The sequence below is a fragment of the Delphinapterus leucas genome, chromosome 10 (assembly GCF_059928025.1).
Source record: "Delphinapterus leucas isolate spDelLeu-1000000601 "Yukka" chromosome 10, BTC_Dleu_Yukka2, whole genome shotgun sequence".
Classification (NCBI taxonomy): domain Eukaryota; kingdom Metazoa; phylum Chordata; class Mammalia; order Artiodactyla; family Monodontidae; genus Delphinapterus; species Delphinapterus leucas.
Genome location: NC_143138.1, coordinates 69,310,684 through 69,334,130, shown reverse-complemented (window position 1 = coordinate 69,334,130; position 23,447 = coordinate 69,310,684). Strand labels below are relative to the sequence as shown.

Genomic DNA, 23,447 nt, shown 5'->3' with positions numbered 1-23,447 from the left:
GCTGTCCCCAGTGCAGCGCAGACCTCCTTCCATGGTCTAGTGTTAGGTGTAAGAATGAGGTTGCCTCCCCCATCCTCAGATTCTCAGGAACAAAAGATGAGCTGAAGGATGCAGAGACGGGGTCAAGGCTAACTGAGGGTGCGGGGAGGAAAGCATGCGGACATTTGGTCTCGCTCACCACACCAGTTGTTTAGCTTCTTAAGGACTGTGACATGCCCAGAGCTCCATTCTGACTCTGAGAATTGATATGCTCCAGCCAGTAAAAACAGAAGAGATTTTAATCCAGGAGTATTTGGTTGTAGAAACTTCCCTTTTCCTAGAACCATTGAAAATGTCTGTCTTAGAATTAGAAGCAAGCTAAGTTGGCCTCTTACATCTCTTAGAAGACATTTTGCAAAATACAGTTTATGCACAGTATTTCAAAACGAGCTAATCTGGTTCTCAGACTGATTTAGGAATGTTTTCCTAAGTGTAGATTCCAGGAACATCAGGGTTTGGAGTTGTTTGTCAGGAGAAGCACGGTGACAAAGCTAGCTAGCAATGTAAAAACTCGTCCATTTAAGAATAAATGTCAGAGGGGGAAGTGAGTGTTTCCTAGGCAACATTTGAGATAGTTTATCCTAAATGAGTTAAAAACTAACCCTCCCCTGCACTGCCTAAGGAGGTACACTTTGTCTTTTTCCCTCCATTTGCTAATTGACATAGAAACAAACCCAGGCTACAGAAAAGCAGTGATGGCCCTCAGCAGTTGAAAGAGTGATCTGTAAAACAGCAAAGGGAGAAAGTCAGATGTGAAGTTTTTCTTTAGCTCATGATTCATCCCACTTCCTTCCCTCTCCCCCGGCCCAAGGAGGCTGTTGCTGTGGCCGCCGCGGTTTTGGAGTCCCTGCTAAAGCTGGCCCTGCTCACCGGCCTGACCATCTCTGTTTTCGGCTTTGCCTTTTCTCAACTGGCTTTGGACATCTATGGAGGGGCCATGCTTAGCTCAGGATCAGGTATGCACAAGAGGTTTTTCCAGATCTGTTCTAATTTCCAAACCGAAATATTTAGAAGAGTCTTACAAAATTCAAACACACGACTGACATGTGTGTCAGTGTAGGGAAAATTGCCGGTAGCTGGGGCACCTGAGGTCAAACCAGCTCAGCGTGCAATTAGAGCTTTGGCACCAGGTCGATCAGTCCCGCAACCTCACTTGGAGCAGTTGTTATGAATCCTTGGCTTTCCTCTCAGCCCTAAAATGTGTTTTGCCGATTGCTTCCCTCTGGGGTAAGCGAGGAAGGAAGAGAGCAGGCTCTGATGAGTCTCCGCTTGGTACTAAACACATCTGCAGATAGTAAATGCCACATAAATCTGATGGACAAAAGCCTCCGAAGGATAACCCAGAGCCATTTGCAGAGAATGAAATTGATCTCGGCAAATAAAGTGGTATATTTAGTCCAGTGACTCTTGGGTTTTGAAGGAGAAAAGTATTGAATATGTCTAACTTTGAAACACTTGGTGCCCAGGCCATCGCTGGGCCCTGGGAACTTCACCAGTTTCAAAATGCGCTGGGTCGTGGGGTGGCAATCCATTTGGAGTGTTTCATCTTGGGTTTAGCAAAGATGTTTTTAATTCCTCAGGTCACTAGACAAGAACCCTGAAGACTTCTTTCTGCTGCCCTATCTCAAATGTAAAGGGCCTTCTCCAGTGCCATTTTACAACGTCACTGGCATGTTCTAGTCTCCACTATAATAGGCCCAAACTTTTAGTATTAGGGGAAGAAGGGCTGAGTTTCTGCTTGACAGCAAAGGTTGTTAAGTTTGGAGAAACACCTGCCATGAAACCAATGACGTGGTTTGCGGCTCCCTGGGTCAGGCAACTGCAGGGAGGCCCGCATTAAGAAGCCATTAGCAAGTCAGTGTGCAGAGATCGAGACAGGCTATTTCACAGCAGCTCTGCACCTTTGGAAAGGTAATCACCAAGGAGCAGCCTTTGTAATGCAACCACAGGACAGTGCCACGAGGAAAGGGCCGTCCCATCCATGTAATGTTCACTTGCTGGATTCGTTTATCATAGAAGATATATCAACAAACCATTGTCATTGTGTGGTCCTTTTACTCAAGTGAGATGCTGGTACCAGTCTTGAGAATTTAGAAGGGTCGGTGTTAGTTGATTTCTAAGGTAATAAATTCTATCTCTGATGGTTTATGTCAGAGTCATTAATAATTCTATTTTTTATTTTTAATTAATTTATTATTTTTTATTTTTGGCTGCGTTGGGTCTTCGTTGCTGCATGCAGGCTTTCTCTAGTTGCGGCGTGTGGGGGCTACTCTTCATTGCGGTGCACGGGCTTCTCATTGCAGTGGCTTCTCTTGTTGCGGAGCACGGGCTCTAGGCACGCGGGCTTCAGTAGTTGTGGCTTGAGGGCTCAGTAGTTGTGGCTCACGGTCTCTGGAGCGCAGACTCAGTAGTTGTGGCACATGGACTTTGTTGCTCTGCAGCACATGGGATCTTCCCGGACCAGGGCTTGAACCCGTGTCCCCTGCATTGGCAGGCGGATTCTCAACCACTGCGCCACCAGGGAAGCCCCAGAGTCGTTAATAATTTTAGACTCAAAAAGATATCCCCTCTGTCTCATCTTCAGAGAGAGAAGAGTCTTGAGAGTGGTCTGGTTTCTCAGTCTCTGAAAAGGATGTGTGGTTTGGTGTAGCTGCTGCAGGATCTTTAGGACCCTTGTCGTCTCTTGCCTGGCCCAGGCCTCCATCAGCATCCCTGTCCTGGCAAGGTCTTCCAGCATTTGTCTCCTCATTGCAACTGCTTCTCATTTTGACCAAACTTCCAGTTCTCTGTGCCTTCTGGGAGGGTCATTTTGTTTCCCCAGGGTGCCTGTCGGCTTTCCTTCCCTCGTCTGCACTCCACCCATCTTCTCCTTGCCCTACTCCTGACTCTTCGGACTAGTGCTGCATATCCGAATGCCTTTCCTGTGCCAGAAAACATTAACACTACTGCTCTCTGCCCCGCTCCGCCCCCCACCATAGTCTTTTTTGTTCCCTTAAAACTACCTCACAAAACTTGACTTTCTCCAGAAAGTCTTACTGAATCAGAAAAGAATGGGAACTTTCCATGGCTCAGCCCAACCACTTAGTTTTGAAAGTGGACCTTGCAATGCTGCTGTCCTCCGTTGCCCCAGTTGCGTGTTGCTCTTTGTCCTCACCTGTGAAGTGGACTCACCTATCACCTGAAGTGGCCCCTCAAGAGGCCTCTGTGCTGTTGTCTCCAAATGTAGGACTTGGACGCACCACAGGCAGGCTTTCGTGGGGCACTGTGGTTTTGCTTTGCATTACTTGGGCTTAGCCCTGTATATAATTAGGAGCTTTGGAAGTGCTCTGAGACTTTTCTCAGAAGTCTTTCTCATACCTAGCTTTTCCATCCTAAAGAAAAATACATTCAGTGAACTTCCCTGAGATTTCTCACATTTATCTCTTAGGTGCTTCTCTCTTGCCCTTTCTTTTACTTTTTTTTGTCTGGAGAAGGAAGGATTTATTATTTGCAGCAAGTAAGGAGAACACTTGCTTTCCCAAAGCAGTGTCTTCTCTTTTATTTTTTAAAATCTTTTTTTCTTCTCAATCCCCTAATATTAGTTTCCTAGGGCTGCAATAACAATGTATCACAAACTGGGTGGCTTAATTTCAACAGAAATTGATTGTCTCACAGTTCTGGAGGGCAGAAGTCTGAAATCCAGGTGTCAGCAGGGCCGTGCTCTCTCTGACATCTCCAGAGTAGGCATCCTTCCTTGCCTCTTCTAGCTAAGGGTGTAGGCCGGCAGTCCTTGGCTTGGAAATGCATTAACTCCTCCTATCACGTGGCTGTCTTCTCCATGTGTGTCTTCACATTGTCTTCCCTCTGTCAGTGTCTGTTTCTGCATCCAAATTTCCCTTTTTTATAAGGACACCAGTCATAATGGATTAGGGCCCACCCTAATGACCTCATTTTAACTTGGTTATCTTTATAAAGACCTATTTCCAAATAGATCACACTCTAATAGATCCAGATCTATTAGACTTCAAATTACTTCAGATTACTTTTGAAGGGGATATATAATTCAAGCCATACTACCACTCACTTCAATCCATAGTTTAAGGTTCCATCCACAAATTCCCCAATTCCAACCTCTTTCCCCAAAATTGACTCAAAGCGCTTCTACTTGAATCACCGTTTCATGCAGGAGTTTTGTGTCCTCCACATTGCAAAGCAGCTCACTATCCACCTTCAGATAGACTCACACATGCCGTCAGCTTTCAGTTACCAAGTGAGAGGTGCAGGTTATGAGAGGAGCCCCACTCCTCTCTGCCAGAGAGAGGAGGATGGAGAGAAGCAGGAAGCACACTGAGCATAGTCTTGAGCCACCGCAGGGCAGAACCTGGTCCCTGTGTTCTTTGCTGGAGTCATCCCACAGCTGGGGTGGGGGCCAGGCTACTTTCTGCAGCGACTTGGGGAATGAAATGCAACAGGATACGGTACAATGTGTACCCAAGAGAGGGCCATCAGGGCTGCCTTGTTAGTAGTCCTTTTGTCCTTTTTGATGGCCATAAAACTATTTAGGGTCCCCATGATGCAGGGATGTTTCATATTAAGCAGCTTTCATAAACCATGAATAAGTTTCAGATTCTGAGACTCTGGAACTCCCCCCGCCTTTCCCTTTTCTTTTAGCAGTTAAGTTTTTTCTTTTTTGAGGTCTAGTTTACATAAATTAAAATGCTGTCCTATTTTTTTTTTTTTTTTTTGCGGTACGGGCCTCTCACTGTTGTGGCCTCTCCCGTTGCAGAGCACAGGTTCTGGACGCACAGGCTCAGCGGCCACAGCTCACGGGCCCAGCCGCTCCGCGGCATGTGGGATCTTCCCAGACTGGGACACGAACCCGTGTCCCCTGCATTGGCAGGTGAACTCTCAACCACTGCGCCACCAGGGAAGCCCTAAAATGCTGTCCTCTTAAGAGCACAGTTTGGGGGCTTCCCTGGTGGCGCAGTGGTTAAGAATCTGCCTGCCAATGCAGGGGACATAGGTTCGAGCCCTGGTCCAGGAAGATCCCACATACCGTGGAGCAACTAAGCCCATGTGCCACAACTACTGAGCCTGCGCTCTAGAACCTGCACACCACAACTACTGAGCCCACGTGCCACAGCTACTGAAACCCGCGTGCCTAGAGCCTGTGCTCTTTAATAAGAGAAGCCACCGCAATGAGAAGCACGTGCACTGCAACGAAGAGTAGCTCCCACTCGCCGCAACTAGAGAAAGCCTACGTGCAGCAAAGAAGACCCAACGCAGGCAAAAATAAATAATTTTAAAATGCTTTTAAAAAAAAAAAGAGCACAGTTTGATGAGTTTTGACAAATATCTACACCCATGTAACCAACATCCAGATTAAGATACAGAACATTTCTATTACCCCAGAAAGTTCTCTTAGGACCCTTTCCAGTCAACTGCCCCCCTCCAACTCAGAGACAAGCACTGCTCTGATTTCTGTTACCATAGATTAGTATTGCTTTTAAAAAGAATTTCATATAAATGAAATCATATAGCATGGGCACTTTCATGTTTGGCTTCTTTCCCTCAGTATAATGTTTTTGAGATTCATCCATGTTTTTTCATGCATCAGTAGTTTTTTTCCTCCTTGATTGCTGAGAAGTATTTCTTTGTGCGAACGGCCCATAGTTTGTTTATCCCTTCTCCTGTCGATGGTCACTTTGGGCTGTTAGGAATAAAACTGCTATGGATGTTTTTGTGAACACATGCATTTGTTTCTGTTGGTTGTACACCTAGGAGCAGAATTGCTGGATCATAGGTTAAGTACATGTTTATTTTATTAGAAACTGCTTGGCTGCCTGTCAGTAATAGCCCTTTTAAAGGAGGGGATCAGGGAATTCCCTCGTGGTCCAGTGGTTCGGACTTGGCACTTTCACTGCTGAGGGCCCAGGTTCAGCCCCTGGTTGGGAACTAATGTCCTGCAAGCTGTGCAGCTTAGCCAGGGGGAAAAAAAAAAAGAGGGGATCAATTTCGTTTTAAGGCTCCCGATTTTTTGTTAGCAGATCTTCCCAAAGCTTGTTAGTTAGCTCTAGAATCACATCACTTTGTTTTAGGAGAAAATAACCTTGCAGGCTCTGATTCTCCCTGAAGAGTTATGGGTGTTCTATCTCTGTAGTTTCCTGCTGCTCCTGAGCCCTGGGCTTCTTCAGGGCCTCCTCAACTGAGTTTCTCTCAGCATGCAGGGCCACTAGTGTCCCCAGGTGCTCAAACTAGCAGGCTTCTTCATGCTGATTTAAAAAGTGAGATTTGCTTGCTGGCCAGATAAGCTTTTAGTTGTTAGGCAAGAGATCTGTACATTTATTCCTAATTGTCCTTTTGTTTTTAGCTGTTTATTTTAGTTAGTACTGTAGAATGCTGGGAGTCCTTCCAGATAGTTAAGACCATAGGCTCAAGCATGCGTCTGCCCACTGATGACATCAGCAGGGCTCATGACCCAGCTCTGGTGTTCTCTGACCAACCTGCCAAAGTGAGGGTGCATGTGGGCCTCCCGTTTGGGCTCTGGAGTCTCGGTGGGTTGTTTCCTTACAGGTCCTGTCCTGCTGCGTGCCTATTGTCTTTACGTCCTCCTGCTTGCCATCAATGGAGTGACCGAATGTTTCACATTTGCTGCCATGAGCAAAGAGGAGGTTGACAGGTAGGTAACCTTAAAGATAAACCTCTAATTATGGCCTTCAGCCAAAATGAAGTAACTTCTTTCTTTTCATTCTGAACATGCATTTACAGAAGGCTCTTCTAGAACCAGGAGTGTGGTGCCTTCCTCAGGCACCATTCAGTAAGTCCTCCCCACAGTAGGGCTGGGGGCAGCCACTGCTCCTTGCCTCCCTTTGTGAAGGGAGAAGTCAGGGCCCTGAAGGGTTTTGTTAATCCAGGTTGGCAGAGGCAGGCACCAGACAAGATCCACTCCTCCACCCACCTCCTTGCCCAGTGCTCCGATGGGTTACCAAGGAGCTTCTTCAAGATACAGATCTATAGAATCTGATTTGTAGGTCTTGCAGAATCTCGGGGATCTGTGACACCTCTCCTCAGAGAAAGGCCCAAGTGCACATACAAGTTTTGCCACATTTTTTCCCATCCATTGACCCCCAGGTCAGGACCTCTGCCCTGGAATTTCAAGCAGTAGTTTTTAACACTGGTTATGAGTCACAGTGCCCCATGGAGCTTGTTAGAAATGCAGATTCCTGTCCACCCTACTCCCACCACTCTCTCTCCTACCATGCCTACAGAATCGGCAGGCCCTGAGCATGTGAATGTTTTTTTAAAACTCCTCAATGATTCTGACATGAACTCCTGGTAAGAGCCTCTGACCCACACCTAGGATAATTGATCTCTTGTGTCCCAGATGCCAAAATTAGCAAGGTGGTATCTGAAGACATCACTGCAGAGTGCAGTTGAGGAGGATAAAACTGATATGGACAAAGAAGAGAGAGGAAGAAGAAGAGAGAAGGGGTGGGTGTAGGTAATGGGGCGAGCGGCCCTCTTTATCCCTTTGCCCCTTGAGGTCTGGGTCCCTCGGGGGTTTCATGCTGCCTCTGTAGTGCCCTGAGTGCCATTGAAATCCCTCAGAGTCCCAGTGTGGGGGTGGGATGGGAAAAAGGTACTCAGAGAGTTGGCGAACCCTTCCTCTCATTCAGAGCAGCCTCTGTCTGCTTCCCACTGGGGCCTGTCTCACAGAGGCTTGGTGACCTTGTATGCTACACCGTAGTTGAGAACTGGAGTCTAGGGCAGTGGTCCCAGCCCAGACTGCTCAGAAGTTCTGGCCCCCTCCCATACCAGCTGAACTGGAATTTTAGGAACTTAGGCCAAGGAGTCTTTTATTGCTCAGCTCCAGGAGGTTGCTGATGATAGATAGCGAAGGCCTTAGGAACCGCTGGCTCAGACCAGCTTTCAGAGTGAAAACTGCATTGAACACTGTGACCCAGTGCACATTTGGGTGTGACTGAAAGGAAGCTTCCATGAAGCAACAAGTACCCCAGTTATGCACAGGACACACTGATGGTTTTTAATTCTGTTCTATTTCATTTTTTAAACTGCCATGTCATGACCCACTAAATTGATTTCCTAGCCTACTTTTAGGTCACAACCCATAGTTTTCAAATGGTGGTCTAGACATGGTTTTTACTTCAGACAGTTAAATTTATAGCTATAAACTGCTTTGAGTCTATCTTTTTTTTTTTTTTTAGTGGATAAAATGTTCTCTAAGTTTAATTTTGAAAGCACTGTGTTTTTACTTGAAAGGTGCTTCTAACATGAAATGATTTAAAAATATAATTTAAAGCATACTAAATGAGGCACTGAGGTGTAGTGGAAAGAGTTCTGGACTAAGAATCTATCTCTTTGAAGGGAATTTTGTTATAACTATTTCAGCGTTAGTGTTGAGGGGGAAATCAACACTAAGCCTGATTAAAATATAAAAATATAAAATTAATTTAAATTAATTAAAATTAAAAATATATATCTTGCAACAAATCATGAGGGAATATAGACAGTGGCCGGTTGCTTTGGTTTCTCTTACATTGCATTGACCCAAAGAAAGCAACTTTTTAAGTTATTTGTAGTAATGGGATCAGAACAGTATATTAAAATCTGGAAAATTATTTTCATGGTATTAGTAGTCAACATAGAGAAAAGACAGGGCCTTGTTCTCATCTGAAGTAACTCACTTCCCCTAAGAGTAAAATGTGTGTGCCTTTAAGCATGGTCTCCAGGTTTGTATTAAACATAGCAGCCCCCTTTCTGTCTGGGCCCCTGGCCCCAACCCTCAGTCCTGTCTGAACACAGGTAGCACCTGGGCTCATCACAGACCCCAGCAATTTTTCCCTGTCTATGAATTTAGCCAGACATAAAACGATAGTAAGAATTTTTACAGTAGAATTGAGCAGCTTAGTTAAGTGTTATGATTGATTTACCTCCTACATTTCAGATTCTGAATTGAAAAATATATACTGATGAAATCATGGCTTTTAATTAACTACCTACAGGTTAATCAGTGTTTTTCTAAATAAAAATAGGGGATTTAGTTGGATGTGAAATATTAGAATGTCCATTGAACTGCAAGTTGCTTTTTTGTTAATAACCTCATAATATGTATAGCATAAGATTGATGGCTTTTACATTATGCTCCACTGAAGGATTTTGTTGTGTTTTGTTAAGGATATCTCATTTTCCTTTGTCCATTTGACAAATACTTTTTGGGCATCTACTCTCTAACAGGCATTTCTTTAAGCTCCAGGAATTCAGCAATGAACAAAAGAGAAGAAAGAGATCACTGCTCTCCTGGAGCTGACAGTAGGGAAGGCAGGTAGCAAACAAGTAAATAAGCAAGAAAATATTGTGCTTTGCAGAGAACTAAAACAGAGTTATGTAGTGAGAGTTGGGGCCTTTTTAGATTGGGGGGCCCCTCCAAGGAGGTGGCATTTAGGCTGAGGCCTGAATGACCAAGAAGAGTCTGCTATGCAAAGATGGGGCCGAACCTTCCAGGCAGAGGGGACAGTGGTGCAGAGGCCCAAGACTGACAGCTCCTTTTTCTGACTTGTTGGCCCTTGAGTGCCCAATGTGGAGTGGGACTCCATAACTGTTGAATGCAGGACGAGTGCACACAAGACTGGCACCATAATTTGCATGGTTGCCAAGGCTACAACGTATAGCTGTGCCTTGATGTTTTCAACCAGCACCCACTGGGGAATGCTTCAGTTGCTGCTGCAGTCATCTATCTTTTGATAAGCCTGATTAAATAACTTCCTGTCTGTGTTAACCAAGCCTTAGAAAATAGTCATTGTCACTGACTAATTTTCCATTGACTCAAATTTTTATCTTTAAAATTCTCATTTTATCTTTAAAATTTTATCTTTAAAATTCTCATTTTTTCCTGAAGTGGATAATGTCTTTAAGGCTATAGATTTATGAGTTCTGGAAAGTTCAATAGTTGCAGAGCCCTCTTCTAGTTAAAAACGGTGGACTCCGTCATCATCAGCACCTCCCGAATGGCTACGTTAAAGAAGCCACACCATGGAGCTTGTCCCTGCTTGAATTAGCATGAATTGCCTACCAGTTTCATTCATTGTTTCCATTCTACTTGGAGCTGGGTGAGGATGACTTTGAAAGTTCGTGAACCTGTGGCCTAAACTCCAAGCATTGGTCTTAATAAACCTTTCTGAGATCGTTTCTGAAAAAAAACTGAACAGATTACACATCTCTGCTTCTTTTTGGAAAAGAGGTCAGAGTACTGGCCCAGCCTCAGTGGCCTGTTATAAAGTTGGCCATTCTGATCATTGATTAGCAGTTAGTGAAGAAACTTCCCCTTTGAAGATGTGGGCTCTTGTAGTTCCATTACTCATTAAAAGAAACTCTCTCAACTGAGAAGCAAATGAATTCCCTCTCTGGAATTCTGGATGAAAGCATACCTCCCCTGTTGGAGTACAGTGTGTGTGTGTGTGTGTGTGTGTGTGTGTGCGCGCGCGGGTGCGCGCGCACGCATGCATGTGTGTTCTTGCTATCCTCTCTGATGAATTATATCTCCCATAGCACCTTGGGCTTGATAAGCCCAAGGACCAGAATCTGGGCATTTGGAGTCCACAGTGGCTTTCTTACCACCCCTCCCTTCTGTACAGAACCCGAGTGGTGGCCTCTGAGGTTTCCTAACCCAGCTGACACAGCTTGGGGATCTAAGGTGTTTGGTTCCCTCAACAACTATACACTTAGAATGCTGGCTGTGTGCTAGGCAGAAATGAGATGCTGGAGAATTTTGTTCATGGATGTACCACAAGCCTTTTGGAAGACTGTGGCAGCTATTTTATCTCTGCTGAGACTCAGTTGAGAACTGAAAACTGAAGATAACTAAGTGACGTGCTGCTCTGGAATCATAGAAGTGAAAGGAGCAGTGTAATCCCTCAAGTCGCAGAACCCACAGAGCTCTGGAGATGTAGAGAGCAGAGCAGGGATGTGTAAGAGTCTGGGAAACCCTGAAGGTGGTCCAGGCCTTGCTCCCTGTTTCCATTTCATTATGGAAGCTGGTCACTTGCTTTGAGTGAGATCCACTGGCCAAGGTTATGGGGCTTCTGCGTTTTGCAAAGGAAGCGGTATGAGGTGCTAAAGTTTAGGGGCGAGGGGTCAGGTTGGGGTGTAGGCTCATTCCTTAGGCAAATTATTTAGCCTCCCTCTGCCTGGTTTCCTCGTCCATAAAACGGATCCAAGCTCCACAGGGAAAGGGCCGTGTGTTCATCCACCAGTGCATCCCCAGCACCCCTCACAGTACCTGTCAGAGTGCCTGTTCACATGTAATTGTTACCCGTGTCATATTGTTGTGTCTCACATTAAAGACAGGCTGAAAAGGATTTTTATGTGTTTTGATCACGGTGTCACTTAAACTAACCAGTTATTATCCTTAAAAACCATAAATATGTTGAGTTGTTCATTTTCTTACTCTTCTATTCAGGGGTGAAAGGGACAGTGACATTTCCATGTTGTCCACTTAGCATTCGATGTTGTGAAAATCAGCTGGATCGCGGGAACTTGAAGGTGCTTTCTGTGAATTCATGTTCACAGCCACTTTCTTTGCAGCAGCCCTGCCTTGGGACCAGGTACCCACTGCCCTGCATTGCTTGCCTCCCTCTTCCCAGGTACAATTTCACAATGCTGGGCCTCTCATCTTCGTTCCTGCTGTTATCCTATCTCCTGACCCATTGGTGTGGCAGCGTGGGCTTCATCTTGGCCAATTGCTTCAACATGGGCATTCGGATCACACAGAGCCTTTGCTTCATCCACCGCTACTACCGGAAGAGTCCCCACAAGCCCCTGGCCGGCCTGTTTCTGTCACCAGTCCTCCTCGGGGCATTTGCCCTCAGTGGTGGCATTACTGCTGTTTCCGAGGTGAGGCGCCCTGCAGCCTTCACACCACATGATTTTGCAGCATGTCCACTGTCCCTCGTTCCAGGCATCCCGTTCCTGCTCTGCCTGACCCAGCTGGACAAGTACTTGCTTCCTCTTACCCCTTCCCCTAAGCTTCTGGGACAGCATCTTATGATAGAAATGACTGATGAGTGGTACCCGTGGGAACAGAGTAGACCCTAGTACATAGCTGTCATGCCTTTACCTGACTGGAAGCTGGAGCAGTAGGGCCTCCACTCCCCGTGGCTTGCCCCAGAGAAAGGAGGTACAGCTGGGGGCCCGGGGCAGTGACAGTGGTTTCTTTCTGCAGGTGTTCCTCTGCTGTGAGCGGGGCTGGCCAGCCATGCTGGTGCACGTCGCTGTGGGGGCCCTCTGTTTGGGAGTGACTCTTGGGACAGCATTCCTCACAGAGACCAAGCTGATCCACTTTCTTAGGACTCAGTTAGGTGCGTCCAGACTCACTGACAAAACGACGTGACCTCGCGGAAGCCCTGTGGCACCTGGACCAGCTGTGGGGCAGTTTTATGGGTGGAACATGTTTTTTATGCAGAAGAGCCCAGTTAGGGGTCTGTAGTGGAGTGAGACCAACACACAGGTGAGTCATCGGAGCAAACCACCAGACCAAACACTTAATATCCGTTTGAGATTTCAGACAGCAAGGAGGAGTTCCATTTTTAAGGGAAGACCAAAAAGCTTTTAAAATAGATACAATTATTTTTTTCACCATTTTGTTATAATCAGCATTTTTCTTTTTGAATAATGTGTTAATTCTTTTTGGTGGTGATTGACCTTCAGAACTACATGTTCCAACAAACTCTATCTTGGATGATAATAGTTAATAATCTTCTGGCCCAGAAGGAGAGATGTAGCCACTTTACCCTCCACAGGAATATTTAACATATTCCATAAAAGCCGGAAGGAGACTTGATGTTATGTGATGTTGTGCACCAAACAAGAACAAGTTGGCCCTGGAGTTGTGGCTTTCCCCACGTCAACACTGTGGCCTGGTTGTTTAGTGAAGGAGAAATATTGCTCAATGAGAAATCTAAGAAATGAAGACACAGTCTTTCAGATCACATTTCCCACAGTTAGCCAGGCAGAGTCACGTCTCTCCCCTTCATGGCTGTCCCCCACTCCCACCCCCACCCCCAGGCCAGCACATGTCTTCCCATAGCAGGGGCAAGCCGGCTCACGACCTCTGGCCTGGCCACTTGAGAGAGGAGGGCTTTGAAGGACACTGTGATCCTTCGTGAGCTACTCTGAAGGGAACACCACTTTGCAGTTGGCTGTAACTTCTCATGAGGAGATTGCACAGATGACAACTAAAGTTGAATAGAGGTGTCTTTTTTTCCATCAGAATGAAATAGGGTAAATTCTATATGGCATGTGTCACTGAATCACACCCTTCTCCCGCTGACCTGTTACTTCCAGCACTGGTCAGTACACCGGAATTCCAGCCCCAGGACAAGACTGGCAGGCCTGTGGATCTGGTCCTTCAGGCTACAGTGTGAGCCCAGGCTAAGGCTTGCCTCCCTGCCCTGCACCCAGCAGGTGCTGTTCTCAGGCAGCAAAGCATTCTTCTCCTTTCATTAATGTATTACTATGTTAACTGATGTAATGTATTAATTAATCAGATGTGATTGACCTTTGGAGCTACATGCACAGACTATAATAGCTAGTAATCATCTAGACCCGACGTCCCCAAACTTTCTATGTTTACACCCAGAGAGCAGGGAAGCTTGTATCAGATGGCAGTTTGGCTGAAATGCACACATTTAAATCCACTGGCCCAGAGCCAAAGCCAAGAGGCCAAGGATAAAGACCCACCCAGTGCACCAAGACTAGGACCCAGTCACCTGGACACCTTTTTATCTATTCAAGGAGAGAATGCTTCGTATTAATTGCAGGGAAAGTAGCTAAATGCAAGGTGTCACTGAACAATCAGAGGCCCTCCAGAATCATGGGCTTGGTCATGTTTTGTAAGGCAGGGTCAGCCTACCTCAGAAGAACTGATTGCCCCGTGGGGTAGGGTGGGTGGCACACACAGAAGGCAGCCCCCCACCCCCAAGTACTTTTTTTTTTTTTTAATAAATTTATTTATTTATTTTTGGCTGAGTTGGGTCTTTGTTGCTGCGCATAGGCTTTCTCTAGTTGTGGCGAACGGGAGCTACTCTTTGTTGCGGTGTGCAGGCTTCTCATTGTGGTGGCTTCTCTTGTTGCGGAGCACGGGCTCTAGGCACACGGGCTTCAGTAGCTGTGGCACGTGGGCTTAGTAGTTGTGGCACACAGGCTCTAGAGTACATGCTCAGTAGTTGTGGTGCACGGGCTTAGTTGCTCCGCGGCATGTGTGATCTTCCCGGACCAGGGCTCGAACCCATGTCCCCTGCATTGGCAGGCGGATTCTTAACCACTGCACCACCAGGAAAGGCCCCCCAAGTACTTTTTTTTGTCTTTTGAATGCACAGAAATGGGCCTCCAGCCCTCACAAGTTCCTTCTCTGCTGCCATTGACCACCCCTCTCTCCCCTAGAACCCTGTCACCCAACCCCTGCCCACTTGACCCCAGACTCTAAAGTGTGGTCCTCGCACTACCTGCCTCAGAATCACCTGGATTGCAAGTTAGACATGTACGTTTCCAGGATCCATTCCAGACCTTTGGCCTCTGTGTCTCTGGGGCAGGACTTTGGGACCAGCTTTTTCGGCAAACTGAGGTTGGCACACCCCATTATCCTCACCAGTGGCAGTGCCTAGGGCCAGTCATGCTCGTGTTCACAGTGTCCATTCCCAGCTCCAGGAAGACAGCTGCCGTTGTCTGAGCAGCAATGCTGACGCCCCACCTCCTCGGGAGCAGGAACACCACGGCTCCCACTCTGTTCTCGAGCTTGGAGAGTCTCTGTGTCTGACAGCAAGGGCTCATGCTCATCTCGTCGCCATGCAGCCGGGCTCTGCTATCAGCACAGGGCTGCCGCAGTCAGGGCCAGCGCCTTTTAAGAGATGGCCAGCTGGGACGGCCACCGGGGGCTGCTTCCTGTGGCCTGCTTCCCCGTTTATAGAAAGAGGAGTCCCCATGGCCCAGGGTTTTGGGAAGCGGGTGTTGTCCCATTACTAACACCTGCTTCCCGGGCTCCAGCACTTGGGCAGCAGGCCCTTTGCAGCCCATGGCTTCTGGCTCTGTCCCCGCTGCTGCCTGGAGCACAGCTGGGCCCAACCACTCGCTCTGGGGCTTTCCCCCGTCTCCCTAGAGCCACACCTGTGCCTCAGGGTGCTTGCATACATGGGTGCTGAGCTGCCCCACGTTACCCAAGAAGGGTTTTTGGGGGGAATCACACTTGAGGCTTTAAGTGCCACTCAAAATATAGTGAGGCTACTTTCCCATGGAAACAAGTCTCTAAAGCACATCCATTTATGAAACGAAGAAACTTTTGTTGGTGAGGATAACAGCATTTCTTCTTTCTGTGCTGCTCTGGCCACATGTATGTTGGTGTCTTCAGGTTTGGCCTGTCAGGTCCCTCCGTGAGGGGATGCTACTGTGCTACTTAACGCTTCCTCAGCTGTGACTTCTGGCTCAGGAGATGCTGTATACTCTGCCCCACTCCTTGCCACTTACCACCTAATTCACCAGGGCATCTCCTCCCTCCTGTCTTTTTTTAAAACCATGTATTCATATTGCTAGTTTCGTGTCAATTTCCCCATTTTAAAATGAATAAATTATTTTCTTCACATCTCTGTGAAGATGTTTCATACTACTTCTCCTTGCAAAAAAGAAACAAAAACTCTTAAATTTCAAAAGGAAAGTGGGCAAGTACCTTGAGTATGTGAATCGTTTTTATTCCTCATCAGAACGGTTCTCCCTACGTTGACGTTACTGGACCATGATTCTGACTTTGAAAGAGGGGCTGGATTCCTGGCCCCTGCGATGGAGCTTTCTGTGTCCCAGACCGACAGGCCTGGCAGTTTATTCACTGCCTTTCCCTTCCGCCCAAAGTAGTGCTCCCCGTTGTTGATAGCACTTTTCTCTTTCCTATCTTCTCTGTCTGGCCTGTCCTTGTCTTGGTCATGTTTTTTAAATATGCAGCCATTTTTGGCAGGTCAGAACTAATATCAGGGCAGGGTGGACAAGTGTGTGATTTTAGGCCTGTGGTTTTTAGGGAGTCCAGGATACCCCTTCACCTTTATATCTTCCTCATTCGGTTGCTTGACTCGTGTATTTTATTTGGAAATGAGACTTCTGAGCCAATCACATGCAGGTGGAAAGTGATTTGTTTTACTGCTATTTACCTGAGTGAATGTCCTTAATGTTGTAAATATTTTATTGATATTTGTTAATTTCTTTTTTTTTTAAACAGGGTTTTTAATTTTTATTTATTTTTGGCTGCGTTGGGTCTTCGTTGTTGCATGCAGGATTTCTCTAGTTGAGGTGAGCGGGGGCTACTCTTCATTGCGGTGCATGGGATTCTCATTGCTGTGTCTTCTCTTGTTGTGCAGCACGGGCTCTAGGTGCGAGGGCTTCAGTATTTGTGGTGCGCAGGCTCAGTAGTTGTGGCTCACGGCTCTAGAGCGTGGACTCAGTAGTTGTGGCGCATGGGCTTAGTTGCTCCGCGGCATGTGGGATCTTCCCAGACCAGGGCTCGAACCCGTGTCCCCTGCATTGGCAGGCTGATTCTTAACCAGTGTACCACCAGGGAAGCCCAAATTTCTTTTTTTTAAAAATCCTATTTTATTTTACTTTATTTTATTTATTTATTTTTGCCATGCTGTACGGCATGTGGGATCATAGTTCCCCAACCAGGGATGAAACCCACGCCCCCTGCAGTGGAAGCACAGAGTCTTAACCACTGGGCCACTGGGGAAGTCCCTAATTAACTTACAAGGGTAGCGAGAAAGGTGTTTTATTTGAAGAGTTTGGGGGGGAAGGAAGACTCATTGATTTGCATCATCAGTCCGGCCCCAATTACTGTGGCAGAATTAGTCCCCCTACTTAGTGTCATTCCTTCTTAACCAGAACCATCTGGGTGTATCAGAGTGAAATAGGGAAAATGGGCTCCTAATGTAGTTCAGCCTCCTTTAGGGGCCTAATGAAGGAAGTCTTATAAATACTTCTTAATTATCCTCCAGATTAATTAGCCAAAGTTGCTAGGTGCCCCTGTCTCAAAGTGCAGTCAACTCTTGGCCTGTCAGCTTCTCCATCCTTCTGGGGTAGTATGGCTTAGAGGGCAAGTGCTAGAGGTGAGCTGCAGGGAGTTAGGTCTTTCCCTTCACGAACGGGGTCCTCACCAGAGTAGGTGCACCCAGAACCCTGTCAAGGCTGCAGCACGCCCATGGAAACCCCTCCCCACGGCTTGTCAAAGCTGTTACAGTACACCCTGTCCCACATTGAGCATAACAGGTATGTAAGTATGCAGGAATTGTGGTTGGCTAACTCTCCTGGTGATATGTGCTATAGACATTTGAACATCAGCTTTGAAGCTTTATGTTTGGATCCAGTAAATTTTTTTCCATCTCAGTCATTTCTGTAGGTTCCTGAAGAGTTGAAGGGCCCTGGATTTTGCGCCTATGAGACTGAATGAACAAAGGGCCCCAGGGGGCTTTAGAAGGAGGAGAGGGGGTGCCTGGACGGCTGCCTCACCATGAGGCTAGCAGGTGCTGGGTGCTGGGGCAGCTCCTGGTTTCTGTGCTCCTCCTGGCTTCACACTGGGGTGATACCCACCTGTTCTGGGGCCCAGACGGTGGGCAGTCAGGCTGGTGGGCAATGAGAGGAGGAGTTCCCAGAAATAGGTGCTGCTCTCGGGTAGAGGTCCACGTTCTTCCAATGATGAGACAGTCTCTTTCTTTCTTTTTTTAATATTTATTTATTTATTTGGTTGCACTGAGTCTTAGTTGCGGCTCACAGGCTCCTTAGTTGCGGCTTACTGGCTCCTTAGTTGTGGCATGTGAACTCTTAGTTGGAACATGCATGTGGGATCTAGTTCCCTGACCAGGGATCGAACCCAGGCCCCCTGCATTGGGAGCATGGAGTCTTAACCACTGCGCCACCAGGGAGGTCCTGAGACAGTCTCTTTCACCACCTTTTATCTCCTGCCTGCAGCCTCTCCTCTCGGGTTTAAGCTCTGTTCTGTACACAAAGCCCCTGAGGAGAAATGGAACTGGCCCAGGCTAGCTACTGTGGGCCATGGGTCATAAGGGAGCCAGTGGATGGGCCACCCTCGGGGCAGATGAGTGCCCAGTTCAGTCAGCTCTCACTGGGCAGAGGCTGGGCCAGGTGGCATAGTTCATCCGGAGTTGCCCCTTCAGCCTCAGAGGAGCTGCCCAAGGACCTGTGATGTAACAACCGACTTGTGAGGGAATGTTCTAGTCCACCATTTACTTGTCTCATTACCTCCCTCCATCCAAAACTGTGTCCCTGTTGGCTCTACTGTCACAGTGCTGCCCTGGTCTGACCAATGCACTTGGCAGAGGCCACCTGGGTTCAGAGTGCTCAGTAGGAAGGGGACCAGAAAACCTGGCAACTCTCAGTCCTTTAATCTCATCCGCATCACAAACTGGGGCCTTGGAACGGGGCTCTGATGCTGTCAGCGCAGGAAACAGTGACTAATTAAGACACGACTGCATTAGTCACGTTGGAGGTGACAATGAGCAGCATGTTTCGGGTTCGTGTCTGAGAGATCCTGACACACTTTCCAATTATGTGGAACTAATAGTGTGCGGCTTCCATGCAGCTGTGTCAGGCGGGAGAGAAGGGGAGTCTGAAATGAAAGCCTGACTCACTGTGGCTCTTCATTCACTTCTCTGCACTGCTTTTTGAAAATCACAAAAATTGACACCAGGGAGCGTGGCATCAGGGGGACCAGAGGGCATCTTTCAGAAGGAGAGTTATGAGACAACACTGGGTGACACAGGAGCCTTGGTCCTTTCGGGAGGTGTGTGTTGTGAACCCCAGCGTTGACTAGCCCCAGCTTCCCCTGGGCTCAGGGCACACTCTCGTCCAGCCCTCATCAGGGACTGGCACGGCCAGGCAGGGAGAACCATGAGGACCCAGGAGAACCAAAACCCTTAGCTGTGAGGGAAACGGGAATGTTTTCCCCCACATGTAATCCCAACCAAACTAGGGAATGTTGCTAAAATAGCTTTCCTTTTTGTTTCCCCCAGGGCATTAACACAATAGTTTTATGAACAAACCAAATTAGCACAGCGCATTTTTATGTTCTTGAGCTAGAGCTGAAGATTCCTTTCTTCCTCATGTGGCTTGTGAAATCCCTAAGTGGCATCTCTCCAATGACAAGAGGATGTTCTTGCAGGTGTGCAGATGTCCAGCTCTGGGGGGCAATAGAAGTGATAGAGCTACTTGCATTTTTTTTCTTTTTTCTTTAGTAAGTGGGAGTGACATCATGCGGGGCTGATGGCAAGATGCCCAAGCGCACTGGCCACTCATCCTCGGCTCTTTTCAACTGTCCCTGCAGCAACCCTACAAACACATGGCTGAGAGCCAGGCTCTGGGGGGAAGAACCCAGAGGTGTCCTGCCCATGGCGTTCCTTCCATGTGCACCACCACCAGGGAAGTCCGCTTGTGTCCATGTCTGCCTTCTGAAGTACACGAACAGAGTTTTGCTTTCTAAGCGGCCCATGGTGTCACATACATGGTTATACTCCAGCCTGGCTGCCCTTTTCTAACTCAATGGGTGACCTTGAACAAGCCTCCCTCACTCTACCAACCGTGGCGCACTGAGCACGTGCCAGGTACCATCTACCTTTGGGCTCCGTTCCTCCCTCGGGTTAACAAGGGCTGGATCTGAGCTGTAGGGATAACATTGAGCCTGAGGAGATGGACGGGCCATCCAGCTGCAACTCCAACTGGAGCAGCACCCTTTTTATCTGTTTTGAAAATTAGGGGTTAGTCTAAGAATTTGCTTGAAAAAAAGGTTCTTTTTGTTAAAAACAAAAAACCCCACCAAGTTTGAAATCCACGATTTTGAATGTTTTAAACCTCCTCGCTGACCTTCCATGACTTTTTCTCCCACAATTCCTCTCCCACCTCAGTCTTTATCTCATCTTAAAGAATTTAAGGTAATTGTTTTGCATAGGCATTAGCATACATAAGAAGTATTTGGGAGGGCTTCCCTGGTGGCACAGTGGTTGAGAGTCCGCCTGTCGATGCAGGGGACATGGGTTCGTGCCCCAGTCCGGGAGGATCCCACGTGCCGTGGAGCGGCTGGGCCCGTGAACCATGGCCGCTGAGCCTGCGCGTCCGGAGCCTGTGCTCTGCGATGGGAGAGGCCACAACAGGGAGAGGCCCGCTTACCGGAAAAAAAAAAAAAAAAGTATTTGGGAGAAACAAATCTGGCCAAAAATTATGTTGCGTTACAAAGAAAAAGTTGTCTGTACCCCATGGTCCCCTGTCTGTTGGTGGCCTTGATCCCAGGTGACACCACCAAGGAGTGGGAAGGCAGCTGACTTTGGCCACTCCATCACTTTGTAATCATAGGCAGGAGGTCTTGCCTCTCTGTGCCTCGGTTTCCTCATCTGTCAGTAGCCCACCTTGCACAGCCCAGGGAGGATGGAAGGAGAACAGAGGTAGGACAGGCAAATGCAGCTCTGAAAGCCTTGGAGAAAACAACCCATAGCAAGACTCCCTACATGTCCTGTGTATGCACCTCCCTGCCCGCTTTTTCTTCTGCTCCTCACCCTCGGCCAGTCCTCTCCTGATGCTGTCCACCCCACCCCCTCCCCAGCCCAAGCTCTGTTCTCCCCACCCTCGCTCCTTTTAACCCACTCAAGGCCTGTTTACGGCTGGACCAGCAAAGGAGCGAGAAGTGAGGACATTACAAATACTGGAGATTTAACCACTTTTCTTTAGCCCTGTCACCCCCAGAAGGCACTAAACCCCAAACATGTGGCATTAGTAAACACAGGACCCATCCCTTTTCCCCCGCTTATGCCTGGTCTGGTTCTTTGGGTGCCCTCGGGAGCCCAGCACCACCTGCTATCCAGCCTCCAGCCTCTCACCTCTCCACCCCCTGGGCCCTCGCCCCTGTCAGGTTCAGTTGCTCATGCTCTTGACCCCATCACACTCCTTTCCCTTTCTTCCAACAGCCCTATTTTCCTTCTCCCTTGAGAATTAGGAAGGCAGGTTGTGTGTGGGTTCCAGAGAGGGTCTTGGAGGCAGACCCATCCCCACTTCAACCTTGAGCAAGGTAGTTAATCTCTTTGAGCCTCAGTTTATGCATCTAAAACTGGGCATTAGAGCAATTGCCTCATAGGATGTGACAAGGATTCCATGAGAGGATGGAGGGGCACTGAGCAGGGGGTGCCCTGCACCAGCCTGTTTGCTCTGTGAGTGGAATTATAAATCTGCTGAACAGAGAGGAACTGTGGACCCTGGGAACATTTGTTTCACGCCTACCTACTCCCTCCTTCCCACCTAAACCCAGTCCACAGACATGCATGTGGTTGAGTCTTTTTCCCTTCAGTGGCAACATTTCTTTCCCCTTTTCTTGGAGGCAGCGCTGCAGGTGAAGAGGAAACGAAAGATCCTTCTCAGCCCAGCTTGCCCAGAGGAGCTTAGAAAGTGAGGACATGGGTAACGGAGACTGCCGGAGGCCTTCTGACTCTTGGCCAACTCAGGTAGGCAAGCCTGGGGAAGCCAAGCCACAGGTTCCAGGGAGAGCCAGCAAATGACCTCTTTCAGGCTCAGCCTGAGTGGCCCCCCCAGAGCAAGAGGGGATGCTTCCAAAGCTTGTTAAATGATTTTCAGCAATTTCAGAAATTACCTCAACTGGTAGTTTAAATTTCCCTGTAGCCTTAGATTAAAGCAGAAAGAAAAAAGGTGACAGAAGAGAATGTGGCTTTGTCCAAGGAGGGCCAGCTGCTGTCGGCAGCTTCTGAAGAAAATGGAAGGGTCTGCGTTGGTCCCGCCATGTGGGTGGGCAGCCATGGGCACTGGCTCCCCTGACCTCAGCTTTAGGCCTGGGCCATGGTGGCTGTGAGGACACTCCCGAAACTCCCCCCGCCGCCAGCCTCGATCTCCAGTTTGCCAGTGTCCTCACCTTGAACCCACTCATCAAAGTTGATCTGAAACTTGTTGAGTTCTTCCTCCTCACCCTAAAAAAGACAACAAAAAACAACCATTGCCTCTGCCATGAGCCTCTCAGACTTAACCTCTATAAACTTCTATTTCGTTTGTTGTTTTTCCTTCTCTGGACTGGGATAAAGGATGCCAGGTTCAGACCAACCAGCTTTCCCCTTCCAGAAGCAGCTGGGAGGAAGAGAAAGGCCAGAACTTAGGGTGCCCAGAGGGCTCTGTCTTGAGTGCTACTATTAAGGTGGGATTTTCCTAAGAAGGGAAGCGTGTTCTGCCCACAGTTAGGACTCAAGGAGAGCAGGGAGACACCAGGCACGTCTGGGTCTGGCACCGCTCCTTGGGGGAGGAGTAAGGCTGTTGGCCTTTGGGGTCTGCGTGGTGGGGGTCCGTCAGGCCTGCCTCTTGCTCCTCCTCCTCCTCCTGCTCTCTTCAAAAGCCTGCGACCTGGGTGTGCCACAGAGCCCAGTGCTTTAGGCCTCCCCACTCCCATCAGCTTCTGTGGGCCTCTCCCCCAACTCTGCAAGCTTTCTTGTTGTCTTCGCAGCTTGGGAGATGATGTTTTGGCTCCAGGGACCAGCTGTTGATACAGATAATCAACAGAGCCAGGGAGCCTGAAAATCACGCTCTAATTCCAGGCCTGCCGCTGTCTGTTCATAAGATCCTCTTCTCCATCTACAAAAGGTTCTAATCCCTACTCAACTGTTGCTCTAGGACCATGGTGGGGGCCAAGAAAAAGTCACCATGCAGCACTATTTGGGGCTGTGTGGAGAGTGGGAAAGCAGGTGGGCCTGTGTGCTCCGAGGCTGGAGCCTGGGCCTGCGTTCAGACAGGGGAGCTAGACCAGAGCAGAAATCATCACAGTCTAAAATATCTCCGGGTATTGTTCTTCCTGGTAGCAAATGATCTTATCTCTGACAGCATTATGTATTTTAGGTATTTCTTATATTAACTTATAAGTTGTAAATTATAAAGTATCCTGGGCAGCCAGTGCCCTGTAGACAGTTAGAAACGCCCCATCCTGTCCATGGCCTCTTTTTACTTTGCATGTGGTGCACACATCTTGCCACGTACACACTGCCCTCTACATTGTTCTTTTTTACTACACAGTGTACCAGTTAAGTTGTCCCCAGTTTTCCCTACATTGTAAACCACGTGGTAGAGAATATCTTGACACAGAGACCTGTTCTGCATTTTGCCCACTGATGGAGCCTGAGACCACTCTTGCTGTATCAGAGCAGGGCCCTGCCTCTCGGCCCCAGCTTCACCCCAGAGGAAGCCCCGGGATGGAAGGAAGACTCTCCAGGTCACACTGTGTTAATGACCAGCCAGCCTGGAGCCCAGGCCCAGGACCTGCTAGCCAGTGGGCCATACCCCTCCTTTCACATGAAAGAGGCTTTGCACAATGCCAGGCACCCAAGCCATGCTCA

General features: G+C 48.0%; 1 protein-coding gene across 3 annotated transcripts in view; it reads left to right on the top strand.

Annotated features, from left to right (window-relative positions):
* The window catches only part of RFT1 (RFT1 glycolipid translocator homolog), a 38,260-nt gene extending 24,202 nt beyond the window's left edge, over positions 1–14,058 (top strand). For 2 of the 3 annotated variants that reach the window (XM_089919472.1, XM_089919474.1), the window contains exons 10-12: positions 851–995; positions 6,592–6,697; positions 11,679–12,250. In XM_089919472.1, the coding sequence (XP_089775598.1) occupies positions 851–995; positions 6,592–6,697; positions 11,679–12,129 (702 nt within the window). In that variant the 3' untranslated portion in view covers positions 12,130–12,250. The other variant, XM_022572869.3, reaches the window with a different exon arrangement.
* The last annotated feature ends 9,389 nt before the right edge of the window (positions 14,059–23,447 follow it).